This window comes from Amblyraja radiata, chromosome 38 (genome assembly GCF_010909765.2).
Source record: "Amblyraja radiata isolate CabotCenter1 chromosome 38, sAmbRad1.1.pri, whole genome shotgun sequence".
In the NCBI taxonomy this organism is placed as follows: Eukaryota; Metazoa; Chordata; class Chondrichthyes; order Rajiformes; family Rajidae; genus Amblyraja; species Amblyraja radiata.
In genome coordinates, this window is record NC_045993.1 from 6,925,899 (window position 1) to 6,939,391 (window position 13,493).

General features: G+C 49.0%; 1 protein-coding gene across 1 annotated transcript; it reads left to right on the forward strand.

Moving 5' to 3' along the window:
* The first annotated feature begins 15 nt into the window (after positions 1-15).
* Positions 16-3,750, forward strand: LOC116966740 (sodium-dependent neutral amino acid transporter B(0)AT2-like). Its single transcript, XM_033013036.1, has 3 exons — positions 16-206; positions 1,122-1,284; positions 3,333-3,750. The coding sequence occupies exons 1-3, from the start codon at positions 118-120 to the stop codon at positions 3,702-3,704; spliced, it is 624 nt and encodes a 207-aa protein (XP_032868927.1). The 5' UTR covers positions 16-117; the 3' UTR covers positions 3,705-3,750.
* Positions 3,751-13,493: the final 9,743 nt, after the last annotated feature.

Below are 13,493 nucleotides of genomic sequence, written 5' to 3' on the forward strand. Positions count from 1 at the left end.
CCCACATCCCGCACAGTCTCACTCCGTGCCGGTCCTTTCATTCCAGTGTTGTGCTGTTCCCTGGGCTTCATCACGGGCCTGATCTTCACACAGCGCTCGGGAAACTACTTTGTCTGCATGTTCGACGATTACGCTGCGACGATGCCTCTGATTATTGTCGTTCTGTTCGAGTTGGTGGCAGTCGCCTGGTTCTACGGAGTCGACAGGTAAACGCTTGCTCCTCTCTCATTCTTTGATGCCTTTCCCAAACCTCCTGCCCTCACAACCTTTTAAAACTCCCCAAATCCGGCAATGGGTCAGATTTTCTGGACTGTGGATGTTATTCGAACTGATGCTTTCGTGGCCTTTTAATTATTTTTGTCTCAATATTATACGATTTCCTTTGAACCCATTAAACGTAAATGATGAAGTCAGAGTCTCACTGGGACAGGGGCTGTTGAGCCATTCAATATGATCATGGCTGATCATCCAAAATCATCCCGTTACTGCTTTCTCCCCATATCCCTTGATTCCATTAGCCCTAAGAGCTGCATCTAACTCTCTCTTGAAAACATCCAGTGAATTCCATATGAACCATGAGTACAATATGAACTTTAATGAAACATAATCCCTTGAATCTAGTCAGTGATGGCGGGTGGGATGTGAATAGTGAATGTGTTATTGGGATAATCGGCTTTGAGATCAGGAGCTTCCTCCCCACGGAGATACAACTGAAGAAAAAAGGGCAAAAGAAAAGGAAAAGAAAAAGAAAAGAGGAAGGAAAAACGGAAAAGAGGAAAAGGGAACCCCTTCCCTCTTCACCTCCCCTCCTTCCCTTCCCCCCTTCCCCTCTTCCCCCTCCCCTCTTCCCCCCTCCCCCCTTCGAACCAGGGTTTATACAGGGCAGGTGTGTAGGATCAGGGTAACTGGTCTAAAGACCCGTTGTTGGACTTGGCTGTGGTTCATTTGCGTGTGGCCTGAGTTTTGTTCCAGAACGCCGGTGGTATTCCAGCGACCAGGCGCTCTCAGTGGGCATCTTCTGGCCTGTGTGCCAGTGATGGGGATGGGAGGGGACCTTCGTGAGACATTGCCGACATGGGGAGGTGGTGAGTCGGCTGTAACTCAAGCTCTTCTCATTGTAGGTTCTTCGATGACATCCAGGAAATGATTGGGCGCCGGCCGTTCTTTCTCTACAAGTACATGTGGAAGTTTGTCTGTCCCATCATCATGGTGGCGTTACTCCTCGCCAGCCTGATCCGCATGTGTATCAACCACCCAACGTATCGAGCGTGGAATCAGACCAAGGTGAGATTATCCCGATAACACATTCACTCACTGCTTGCCTAATCATCTGGAGATATACTACCATTACCATTACCATTACTACCATTACCATACTCAGACCCTCTCTCACACCTCCCGCTGCTGAAAGACTCATCCATGCCTTCATCTCCTCCCGACTGGACTATTGCAACTCACTTCTCCTTGGCATCAGCTCCACCTACATCAACCGACTCCAACTGGTCCAGAACGCAGCCGCCCGACTCATCACCCATACCAAATCCTGGCATCACATCACTCCAGTCCTCAAACAACTTCACTGGCTTCCCATCTCCCACCGGATCACCTACAAAATCCTGATCCTCACCTACAAAGCCCTCCACCATCTGGCCCCCCCATATCTCACTGACCTCCTCTCCCCCTACCAAGTACAAGTACAGGTGTGGAGAGGTATCTGACGGCATTAAACTCCACGGTCCCTCAGATCCACATCAGCCGGTCTCCTCTCCATCCACAAGTCCATCCTCCGCAGTTTTGGGGACAGAGCCTTCTCCAGGGCAGCTCCCAGGCTCTGGAACTCCCTCCCCCAACTGATCCGCAATTCCGTGTCCCTCACCATCTTCCAGTCCCACCTCAAGACCCATCTCTTCACCTCTGCCTATCCTTAGCCCCACGTCCCCCTCCCTTTTCATCTGTGCATTAATTGCCTCATATTGTGTTTTGTATTGAATTCTGTCTTTACTTTGTGTACTAGTCATGTCTCTACTATTTATTTCATTCCCCTTACATGTTTTTCCTCTACCTGCTAAATTTTTGTAAGGTGTCCTTGAGACTCTTGAAAGGCACCCATAAATAAAATGTATTATTATTATTATTATTACCTGAAGATATACTACCATTGTGTTGGAAAGAACTGCACATGCTGGTTTAAATCAAAAGGTAGACACAAAATGCTGGAGTAACTCAGCGGTTCAGGCAGCATCTCTGGAGAGAACTCTGGATATACTACCATTATCTGGAGATATACGACCATATTACGAGAATGATCCCAGGAATGAGTGGGTTAACATATGATGAGCGTTTGACGGCACTGGGCCTGTACTCGCTGGAGTTTAGAAGAATGAGGGCGACCTCATTGAAACTTAGCGAATAGTGAAAGGCTTGGATGGAGTGGGTGTGGAGAGGGTGTTTCCACTAGTGGGAGAGTACAGGACCAGGGGTCATAGCCCCAGAATTAAAGGATGTTTGGAAGGAGATGAGGAGGAATTTCTTTAGTCAGAGGGTGGTGAATCTGTGGAATTCTTTGCCACAGAAGGCTGTGGAGGCCAAGTCAGTGGATATTTCTAAGGCAGAGATAGACGGATTCTTGATTAGTACGGGTGTCAGGGGTTATGGGGAGAATGGGGTTAGGAGGGAGAGATAGATCAGCCACGATTGAATGGCGGAGTAGACTTGATGGGCCAAATGGCCTAATTCTGCTCCTATCACTTATGAAATTATTATTCTTTATCATATGCGTGAAATTTGCCAGTTGCGTTTATTGATGGTTCCACTGAATTATTTCAGGGACCAAGGCACATATTAACACAGAAGATAGACACAAAAAGCTGGAGTAACTCAGCGGGACAGGCAGCATCTCTGGAGAGAAGGAATGGGTGACGTTTCGTGTCGAGACCCTTCTTCAGACAGTGTGCCACCATGCCATCCTCCTATTTGAATATCTGCAGCTTTACTTTTTGTTAACACTTTTTAAGAATTTTTAACCACAGTTTAAGAATAAGGGGTAAGCCATTTAGAACAAATACTCTAGTTGTGAGTCTGTGGAATTCTCTGCCTCGGAGGGCGGTGGAGGCGGGTTCTCTGGATACTTTCAAGAGAGAGCTAGATAGGGCTCTTAAAAATAGCGGAGTCAGGGGATATGGGGAGAAGGCAGGAACGGGGTACTGATTGTGGATGATCAGCCATGATGACATTGAATGGCGGTGCTGGCTCGAGGGGCCGAATGGCCTACTCGTGCACCTATTGTCTATTATCTATTGTCTTAACGCCTTTTCAACTGTTTGTGTTCTCAGGCGGAGGAGGTGTTGCTGGAGTATCCGGACTGGGCACTTGCCATGATGATACTCCTGATTGTGATGGCCTGTCTGCCCATCCCGCTGATGTACATCAGGCAGGCGCTGCTGGACAGGCAGCTCAGCCGCACGGACTACTCGGAGTGCGCCTACATCGGCGCCGACGGCGTCTCCTTCCCTCTCGACGGGAACGCCAGCGAGGGGGTGGGGCAAAATGGCTACCTGAAGGTTGAGACGGAGGAGGGGGGCTTGGAGAGGTCGGTGCTGCTGTCGGAGGAGGAGGAGGAAGAGGAGGAGGAGGAGGAGCAGGAGGAAGTGATTGAAATGGACGACTTGTCACAAGAGCAAAGCTGCAAGGCGGTTTTGAAGTAACTCCCGCGGTTTTTGGACACTTTAAGGGCTTTTCTATTTCAAAAAACTATAACAAAAACTTAGGAGACGCCTCCAGCCACGGGAGTCGGCCTGGGTTGGGGGAGTTCAGCGGTCGATAGGGTTGCGTTCGGAACCGAGCGCCCCGGCCAGCAGGGTCTTCTTCCCTCTCTACCCAGCCGCACGTGTCCATCCGACACGGACGCCGTTGCCGTACACGGCATCTCCCCGTGGGAACGGGCGGCCGACTCGCTCAACGTTTCGCTTCCGCCGCGAACCACTGGAAATTAACGTGCGCGTCTTGGACGCGGAAGTTCACCGAGGGAAGAGGAAAAAAAACATTTATATATTCTCCTCGGCTCAACGAGAGTGAGTTCCCGAAGGGAAGTAAAACTTGTCAAATGTTGGGGTTTAAGGGGCTGGGAGGGAGGGGGGAGGGGGGGTGGAGAGGTACAGGCAAGGGTGACCCAGGTGAGAAGGGAAGGGGGTGATGAGTCCGTGGAATGTCTGCTCGTGGCATCCCATGGCAAGGGATTGCGAAACTCCAATGAAGCGCTATTTAGTTCAACAATTAGTTGCTGGAACGCACAACTAGGCAGGAGAAGAGATTCTGGGGTCGCCCATGGAAAGAGGAACGGGATGTGCAAGGAAGAACTGCAGGTGCTGGTTTGAATCGAAGGTAGACGCAAAATGGTGGAGCCACTCAGCAGGTGAGGCGGCATCTCGGGAGAGAAGGAGTGGGCGACGTTTCGGGTCGAGACTCGTCCCTCTCCTCCTGGGATGCTGCCTCACCCGCTGAGTTACTCCAGCATTTTGTGTCTGGTACCTTCGGAGAGGAGCAGGGGGCAGGCTTGAAGAGGTGAGCAAAGTAGTCAATGCAAAGTAGACATCTGTATCCTGAGCAGTTGGTGAGTAGCGGATAAGACACCACTCTGTGCATCTTTCATCTCCACGACACAGTCAAGTGAGCTCTAAACCTCCATGCCCCACACTTGGCTTCCAGACTCACCCATGCCAGATACCCCGGTTCAACCCTGACCACGGGTGCTGTCAGTACGGAGTTTGTACGCTCTCCCTGTGACCGCGTGGGCTTTCCCACGGTTCATTAAAAACACATTGGATGCCTGGTGCAGTTTTCACGCCTCTCCATACATTGCATCCAGTCCATCCATTTACAGCCCATTCAACGAAGCTGCCCAGCCACACCTTCCATCACTCGGCCCAAGAGCCCTTCTAAAATGTCCTCGGGGTCCCTGTCCCTCCCACACTTCCCCAGCGGCGAGTCTCGACCCGAAACGTCGCCCAGTCCTTCTCTCCAGAGCTGCTGCCTCACCCGATGAGTTACTCCAGCATTTTGTGGCTACCCACTCTCTAGCCTTCATTGACTAGGAGCATTCATAACCACCCTATCCACCGTTTTCAGAGACTTTGGTATATATCGATTCCATTAACTTGCCCACCTGTAAAGTTGGACTACCAGACCTGCAATCTATGTAACCTTTCCTGGACACTAATTCTCTTTCCCATTGATAATAACCTCCGAGATCTCTTCTAGGACCAAGGACAAAGGACATTTATTGCCACATACACCAATTAGGGCAGTGAAATTTGACTTGCCATTTGCAGCACACTAATAAGAATAGAATACAAAAACACAACATTAAAGAAGAATTTAACATTAAGCATAAAAACATCCCCCCCCTACAATGGTTCCCACTGTGAGTGAAGGCAGCAAAGTCCAGTCCTCTTCCTCTTGTTCACCCCGTGGTCGTGGCCTACTTGAGGCCCCCACAGTCACCCATCGGATTCTTGACCTCTACGTTGTGGGTGTGAATCTTTGAACGATGCTGGCACCACGGAGGTCTTGGTCTTCGTGCCGTGCGGTTGGTGGGCGGTGCGGGATCTCTGTGTATGTCAGATCAAGGCTTTAGTGAGACTCTTGCTAAATGGTCGGCGTACGGAGAAGTGTGTAAAGTCACCGTGTGCTTCTGGATCACTAAAAGCTGAGCCGTCAGAAACGGTGCTAAATCTCTTTGCTGTAAAGTCAGCGCAACAGTTCAGGGCCTTCATTTGTTGCGACCAGTACGTGGTTCTAGATCTCTATCTCGCTCCAGTAGGTGCATGGTTCTAGATCACGTACAGTCGATGCTGCTATCTTTCTATTCAGAGGAGTGCCAGATTTCCACACGCTCTGCAGCTGGTGTGATTGTGGAGTTTAATGATGAAGATAGAACTGCAGATGCTGGAAAAATCGAAGGTAGACAAAAATGCTGGAGAAACTCAGCGGGCGAGGCAGCATCTATGGAGCGAAGGAATAGGTGACGTTTCGGGTCTCGACCCGAAACGTCACCTATTCCTTCGCTCCATAGATGCTGCCTCGCCCGCTGAGTTTCTCCAGCATTTTTGTCTACCGTGGAGTTTAATGCAGTCAGATACCTCTCCATACCTGTACTGTAAGCAGGCTACACTTGGTTGTGGTTCTCCGACATTTGCATCACGGTGGATCTCGGCACTGTACAATCTGAACTGGGTTCTCGATCTCCGCTCTTGGATCCAGAGTGGTCCAAAGTGGGCGATTCGCACCATTCGAGATCTTCGAGATCTTCGGTTTCCTCCCACACTCCAAAGACGTACAGGTTTGTAGGTTAATTGGCTTGGTATAAGTGTAAATTGTCCCTAGTGGGTGTAGGATGGTGTTAATGTGCGGGGATCGCTGAGAGGAGCGGGCCCAGTGGGCCTGTTTCCGCGCTGTGTCTCTAAACTAAACTAAAGCATTCGCGCATGGATAACAAGGGTGGTGGGAGACCAGGAGCAGAGCCACTGCCCTGAAGCAAAGGGCTACCTCAGGGAGTGGCAAAGTGCTGATGAATGCTAGATTATCAAGCACAGACGGGACTGGAACTTAGACGTGGATTCTTCCCAGGGAGGGGGAGACTCCCCTCCAATGTGGCAGCTTAAGATCTTCCCACTGTAGCGGGGCAGTTGGGAGAGCTCTCTCCTCTCCCGCCCATCCTAACGGGAAAGAGGAGAGAGAGAGCCAGCACTTATGACTTGGACGGCTGTGGCACCAGGTCTCGTTGACTTGGTCAGGGTCATGTTTGACTTCATTTCCTTGGCAGATTAGAAAGTACTTGTGTCGGATGCTGGTTTAAATCGTAGGCACAAAATGCTGGAGCAACTCGGGCAGGGCAGGCAGCATCGCTGGCGAGATGGAATGGGTGACGTTCCGTGTCGAGACTCCTCGGTCCGAAGAAGGGTCTCGACCCGAAACGTCACCCGTTCCTTCTCCCCAGAGACGCTGCCTGTCCCGCCGAGTTGCTCCAGCATTTTGTGTCCACCTTCGATCAGAAAGCACTTATTCTACATTGGTAAAACTGGCTGATTACGACTTATCCAGGGAGGGGGCTGAATTTTATTACTTGCCACAAATAGTGTTAAGGGGCCTGTCTCACTTCCGCTGGGCTTTTTTCGGCCATTTGCCAGCATCTGTCATAGTAGGACGGCGAAATTCTTAAGAGTCGTACCTTTTTCTGGTCGCCGCTGGATTTTCAACATTTTGAGAATTCTCGCCGACCTGCTGCGACTATGACAAGTCGGTCGCCGAAAAAAAAATCCCGTGAGTGGGACAGGCCCTTAACGCGATCATAGAGTTAAAGTATTGTTGAATATTGTGTAGATGTATGCTGTAGTTGTCAGTGTGTGTTCGTGTGTATGGTATGCCTGTATCGGCGATTGCGTGCGTGCGTGCGTGCGCGCATGTGTGTGAGTACAGATGCTCGTCCAGTTAGCTGTTATGTGAATGCAATTCTCTCTCCTAAGCTCAGAGAACAGTATGTAATTTATCACCCAGGGTTTTTTTACACAGTTAATGTGAACAGCTGTCAACTACCAACAAGTAATTATTCACCAGACGGGCTTGCATTACTTTGTGTTACCTGTTACTTGACCCCTTTAATAATAAAATTCTTACTATTTTTGAACAAAGGTGCATGGAAAATAAAGCATTACATGTGCAAGCAGCTATGTTGTGATTTATTAGTACACGTTACGGCAGTTTGAGTAACATACATTCTCCCTTACAGAATTGGCACTTTACTTGTCACTAATAAAGGACCAGTGGAAATTAATTTTTGTACACAGTTCAGTAGTCAAGTCATAGAAACATAGACAATAGGTGCAGGAGTAGACCATTCGGCCCTTCGAGCCTGCACTGCCATTCAATATCATCATGGCTGATCATCCAGTTGAATTTGAATTGAATTTATTTGTCATTCAGACCTTTCGGTCTGAACGAAATTTTGTTTCCCTGCAGTCATACATATATTAAACAATGACAAAAACACACAATCAACACAAATTTAACATCCACCACAGTGAGTTCACCAAACACCTCCTCACTGTGGTGGAAGGCAAAATCTTAAAATCTCTGTCTCTTCCCTCTTTGTTCTCCCTCTGCGCCGTATCCTGTACCTGCCGTCTCTCCATACCCCCTGATCCCTTTAGCCACAAGGGCCACATCTAACTCCCTCTTAAATATAGCCAATGAACTGGCCTCAACTACCTTCTGTGGCAGAGAATTCCAGAGATTCACCACTCTCTGTGTGAAAAATGTTTTCCTCATCTCGGTCCTGTATGATTTCCCCCTTATCCTTAAACTGTGACCCCTTGTTCTGAAGTCAAGTCAAGAGAGTTTATTGTAAAGTGTCCCTGATAGGACAATGAAATTCTTGCTTTGCTTCAGCACAACAGAACATAGTAGGCATTGACTACAGAACAGATCAGTGTGTCCATATACCATTGTATAAATATATACACACATGAATAAATAAACTGATTCATATAATAAAGTGCAAATAACAGATTATGGGCTATTAATGTTCATAGTTTTGTCCGAGCCAAGTTTAATGGCCTGATGGCTGTGGGGAAGTAGCTATTCCTGAACCTGGTCATTGCGGTCTTCAGGCTCCTGTACCTTCTACCTGAAGGTAGCAGTACAAGTATCACCATACACAAGCATTGAGATACATCTTAGATCAGCATCTCGGACACAGTGCAAGTGAGCAGCAGCGGTACACTGAGACAGTGTACGGAGTCGCCAGTTTGGCGCCATTTTCAAGTCCCAGTTGTAAGCGCAGGGGTCTTGATCTGTCCATGAAGGCTGTTGTCCTGGCGTGGGGGTCGGCCTGGCCAAGCGTGGTCGTGGTGTCCCCTGCCGCTCCTCCACCGCTGCGGTCCATGCGTTCGGTATCCTTCACGCCATCTGCCAGAGTTGACTGATCACTGCCCCAAAAAAATTGATGTATGGGATAAAATTCACGCTCGTGCAATTTGCAGTTGTCTCACTGTGGCGCAGTGGGTGGAGCAGCTGGGTTTGATCCTGACCTTGGGTGCCTTCTGTCTGGCAGCTCATTCCTTTGTGTGGAAAAAGTTACCCCTCAGATTCCTATTCAATCACCCCCCCCCCCCCACACACTTTAAACCTACGACCTCTGGTTCTCCATTCGCCCACTGTGAGTAAAAGACTATTGCATTCACCCTATCCATTCCCTTCATCTATTCTCTTATACACCTCTATAAGATCCTAAGAATAAAGTCCCACCCTGCCCAACCTCTCCCTCAAGTCCTGGCAAAATCCACATCATCTTCTCTGCACTCTCTCCAGCTTAACGACATTCTCTCTATAGTCAAGTCAAGTCAAGTCAAGTTTATTCGTCACATACACATACGAGATGTGCAGTGAAATGAAAAGTGGCGATGCTCGCGGACTTTGTGCAAAAAGACAAACAAACCAAACAAACTATAAACACAATCATAACACACACATACCTTTACATAATAAATAATGGAAGGAAAAACGTTCAGTAGAGTTAGTCCCTGGTGAGACAGGCATTTACAGTCCGAATGGCCTCTGGGAAGAAACTCCTTCTCAACCTCTCTGTTCTCACCGCATGGCAACGAAGGCGTTTGCCTGACCGTAGCAGCTGGAACAGTCCGTTGCAGGGGTGGAAGGGGTCTCCCATGATATTGTTGGCTCTGGAGTTGCACCTCCTGATGTATAGTTCCTGCAGGGGGGCAAGTGACCCCCTATAGCAGGGTTACCATAATCATAATCATACTCATACTTTATTAGCCAAGTGTGTTTTACATACAAGAATTTTATTTGCCATATAGTCATACCAATAAAAAGCAACGGAACACACCAAATACATTTTAACAGAAGCATCCACCACAGTGACTCCTCCACATTCCTCACTGTGATGGAAGGCGAAAAAAAGTTCAATCTCTTCCCTTCTTTGTTCTCCCGTGGTCGAGGGCCTCGAGCCTTCTGTTGACGGGACAATCCTGGCTCCCGTAGCCGGCGGTCGGGGTAATCAAGCTTCTGCATCGGGGGGGGAATCTCAGCTCCTCCGCGCCAGGCGATCGGACCCCGGGTCGGGGCTGGTCGAAATCTTCAGCGTTGTTTGGAGCTTCCCAACATTGGTCTCCACCAGAGACTGCGAGCTCCTCGATGGTGAAATCCGTTGGAGCGTCGATCCCAGGCAAGGGATTGCAGGCTCCGATGGTAAGTCCACGGCCCCGCGGTGGGGCTCAAAGTCAGTCTCGAGCAAGGCCGCCAGCTCCATGATGGTAGGCCGCAGAGCGACCGGAGATACCATCCGGAAAACAATCGCATCTCCGCCAAGGTAGGAGAATGGAAAAAAACGTTTCCCCTCCCCCACCCCCACACACATAAAACAAACCAGAGAACCTTAACACAAACTTTTAAAACACACTAAAAATAACAAAGAAAAGACAGACAGATTGTTGGCGAGGCAGCCATCGTGCGGCGCCCCCTGGTGGTAACAAATGCGGCTTCACCAACGTTTTGCACAACTATAACATAACATCCCAATTTCTACACTCAATAACCTGACTGATGACGACCAATGTATTTTTGGCTGCCCTCTACCAGTGATGCCACTTTCAGGAACTATCTACCTGCGCCTCGAGAGAGGTATTCACGTTCTGTGCGTCTATTTCATTTGTATCAAATATTGTACCCATATCTGAAAAAAGGTTCACGCCCAAAACATCATCAGTCTAAAGATAGACCCAATGCGCTGGTGTAACTCAGCGGGTCAGGCAGCATCTCTGGAGAAAAAGGATAGGTGACGTTTCAGGTCGGGACCCTTCTTCAGACCCGAAATGTCACCTATCTTTTTTTCTTCAGAGAGGTTGCCTGTCCCGCTGAGTTATTTCAGCCCTTTTTGTCTGTCTTTGGTATAAGCCAGCATCTGTCTATTTCCCCCCACAGATGCTGTCTGACCCGCTGAGTAACTCCAGCACTTTCTTTCTTGCTCAAGATTCCAGCACAGAGTCATGGACGTGGAATACAGCGTGGAAAAGGCCCTTCAGCCCAACTTGCCCACACCGGCCATCATGTCCCAGCTACACTAGTCCCACCTGCCTGTGTTTGATCCATATCCCTCCAAACCTGTCCTCTCCATGTACGTACCTGTCGAACTGTTTCTTAAATGTTGGGATAGTCCCTGCCTCAACTACCTCCTCCGGCAGCTTGTTCCATACACCCACCAGCTTTTGTGTGAAAAAGTGACCCCTCAGATTCCTATTAAATCTTTTCCCCTTCACCATAAACCTATGTCCTCTGGTCCTCCATTCACCTACTCTGGGCAAAAGACTCTGTGCGTCTACCCGATCTATTCCTCTCACGATTTTATACACCTCTTTAAGATCACCCCTCATCCTCCTATGCTCCAAGGAATGGAGTCCCAGCCTACTCAACCTCTCCCTGTAGCTCAGGCCCTCGAGTCCTGGCAACATCCTCGTAAATCTTCTCTGTACCCTTTGCATGACAGCATCTGCAGTGTATTGTGGCACCACACCCAGAATTTGTTGGAGTACTTTAATCTGTGTTGCCATCTGTGCTTCAGCACACTGTGACCCTTGTACTGATGCCATGTTAAGTCCAATATGCTTTTTTGTGTTTGCCGTGACCGACAACTCCTGGACTCAGTGCCAGTGTATTGTGAGCGTCATGCCAGAGGTGTCGTAATGACACAGCGGTAGAGTTGCTTCCTTACAGCGCCAGAGACCCGGGTTCGATCCTGACTACGGCTGCTTGTCTGTACGGAGTTTCTACGTTCTCCCCGTGACCACGTGGGTTTTCTCCCACACTCCAAAGGTGCAGGTTTGTAGGTTAATTGGCTTTGGTAAAAAAAATGGCAAATTATCCCTCCTGTGCAGGATGGTGCTAGTGTCCGGGGTGATCGCTGGTCAGCGAGGACTCGGTGGGCTGTAGGGCCTGTTTCCGTGCTGTATCTCTAAAGTCTAAAGTGTAACTCGCCCTGCAATAATAGTAACTGCCCTGTACTTCTCAGCCAGTCAGGTGAGGTGGCCACAGCATTAAGAGCAAGATTTAAGAATTTCAGATAATCTGGCATGCTCCGCACCTTGGTGGTCCCAAACATTAGTGTCAGATATTTTAGCAGATATTTCAGACTGATGAATATTAATATTTAAAAAAAACCCCAAAAGGAACTAGAGAACACATGAGACTGCAGATGCTGGAATCTTGAGTAAAAACAAAGTGCTGGAGAAACTTAGCGGATCAGGTAGTGTCCAGGAAATGAAGAGATAACATTTCAGATCTGGAACTTTTAGGCCTGGCCCAAAACATTACAAACAAACAAATCAAACAAAAGAGTCTGAAGAAGGGTTTCAGCCTGAAACGTTGCCTATTTCCTTCGCTCCAGAGATGCTGTCTGGCCCGCTGAGTTACTGTGCCTATCTTTAGGCAGATGATGTTTTGGCTGTGACCATTTCTCCAGATCGGGACCTTCTGTGATAGTTGGATGCAAAAAGCTGGAGTAACTCAGTGGGTCAGACAGAATCTCAGGAGAAAAGGAATGAGGTGACGTTTCGGGTGGAGACCCTTCTTCAGACCAAGTATCTTTGCTTCTATTCAGACTGAAGCTGAAGGTGACATCTAGTAACCTTCTCTGCAATCTGGTGTGAACACTGCTACACCACCATCAAGAATGCCTATCGTTCTATCCCTCGCCCTCACTTCGGTAAATCCGACCATACCGCGGTGCTGCTTCTTCCTGCCTACAAGCAGCAATTAAAGAGCGCACCCCCAGAAGTGAGGACAGCACAGAGCTGGTCGGGGGGGGCAGAAGAACAACTCCAGGACTGTTTGGAGTCTGTAGACTGGGCAATGTTCAAGGACTCGTCAACGGACTTGAACGAATACGCCACAGTCGTTACAGGCTTCATAAAGAAATGTGTGGAGGACTGCATCCCTACAAAAACCTTCCGAGTGTTTCCCAATCAGAAACCTTGGATGAACTTTGAGATCCGCACTCTCCTGAAGTCCAGACACAGGGCATTCACCTCCGATGATACAGTGGCCTACATGAAGACCAGATACGACCTTGGTAAGGCCATCAGAAAGGCCAAAAGGGACTTCTGCTCCAAACTGGAGGACGAGACAGATGTTCGGCAGCTGTGGCAGGGTCTGAATGCAATCACCTCCTACAAGGCAAAACCAGGAGGCAGCTCGAATGCCGGTGTAACATCACTCCCTGACGAGCTCAATGCATTTTACGCACGCTTTGACAGGGAGAATACTGATGTGCCTTCCCGATCCCCCATTCGCTGCGATGGCATTTCAGTCTCAGTCACAGAGGCCGATGTCAGGAAATCCTTCAGAGGGGTGAACCCCCGAAAAGCACCTGGTCCTGATGGTATACCCGGCCGTGTTCTAAAAACCTGTGCGGACCAACTGGCGGG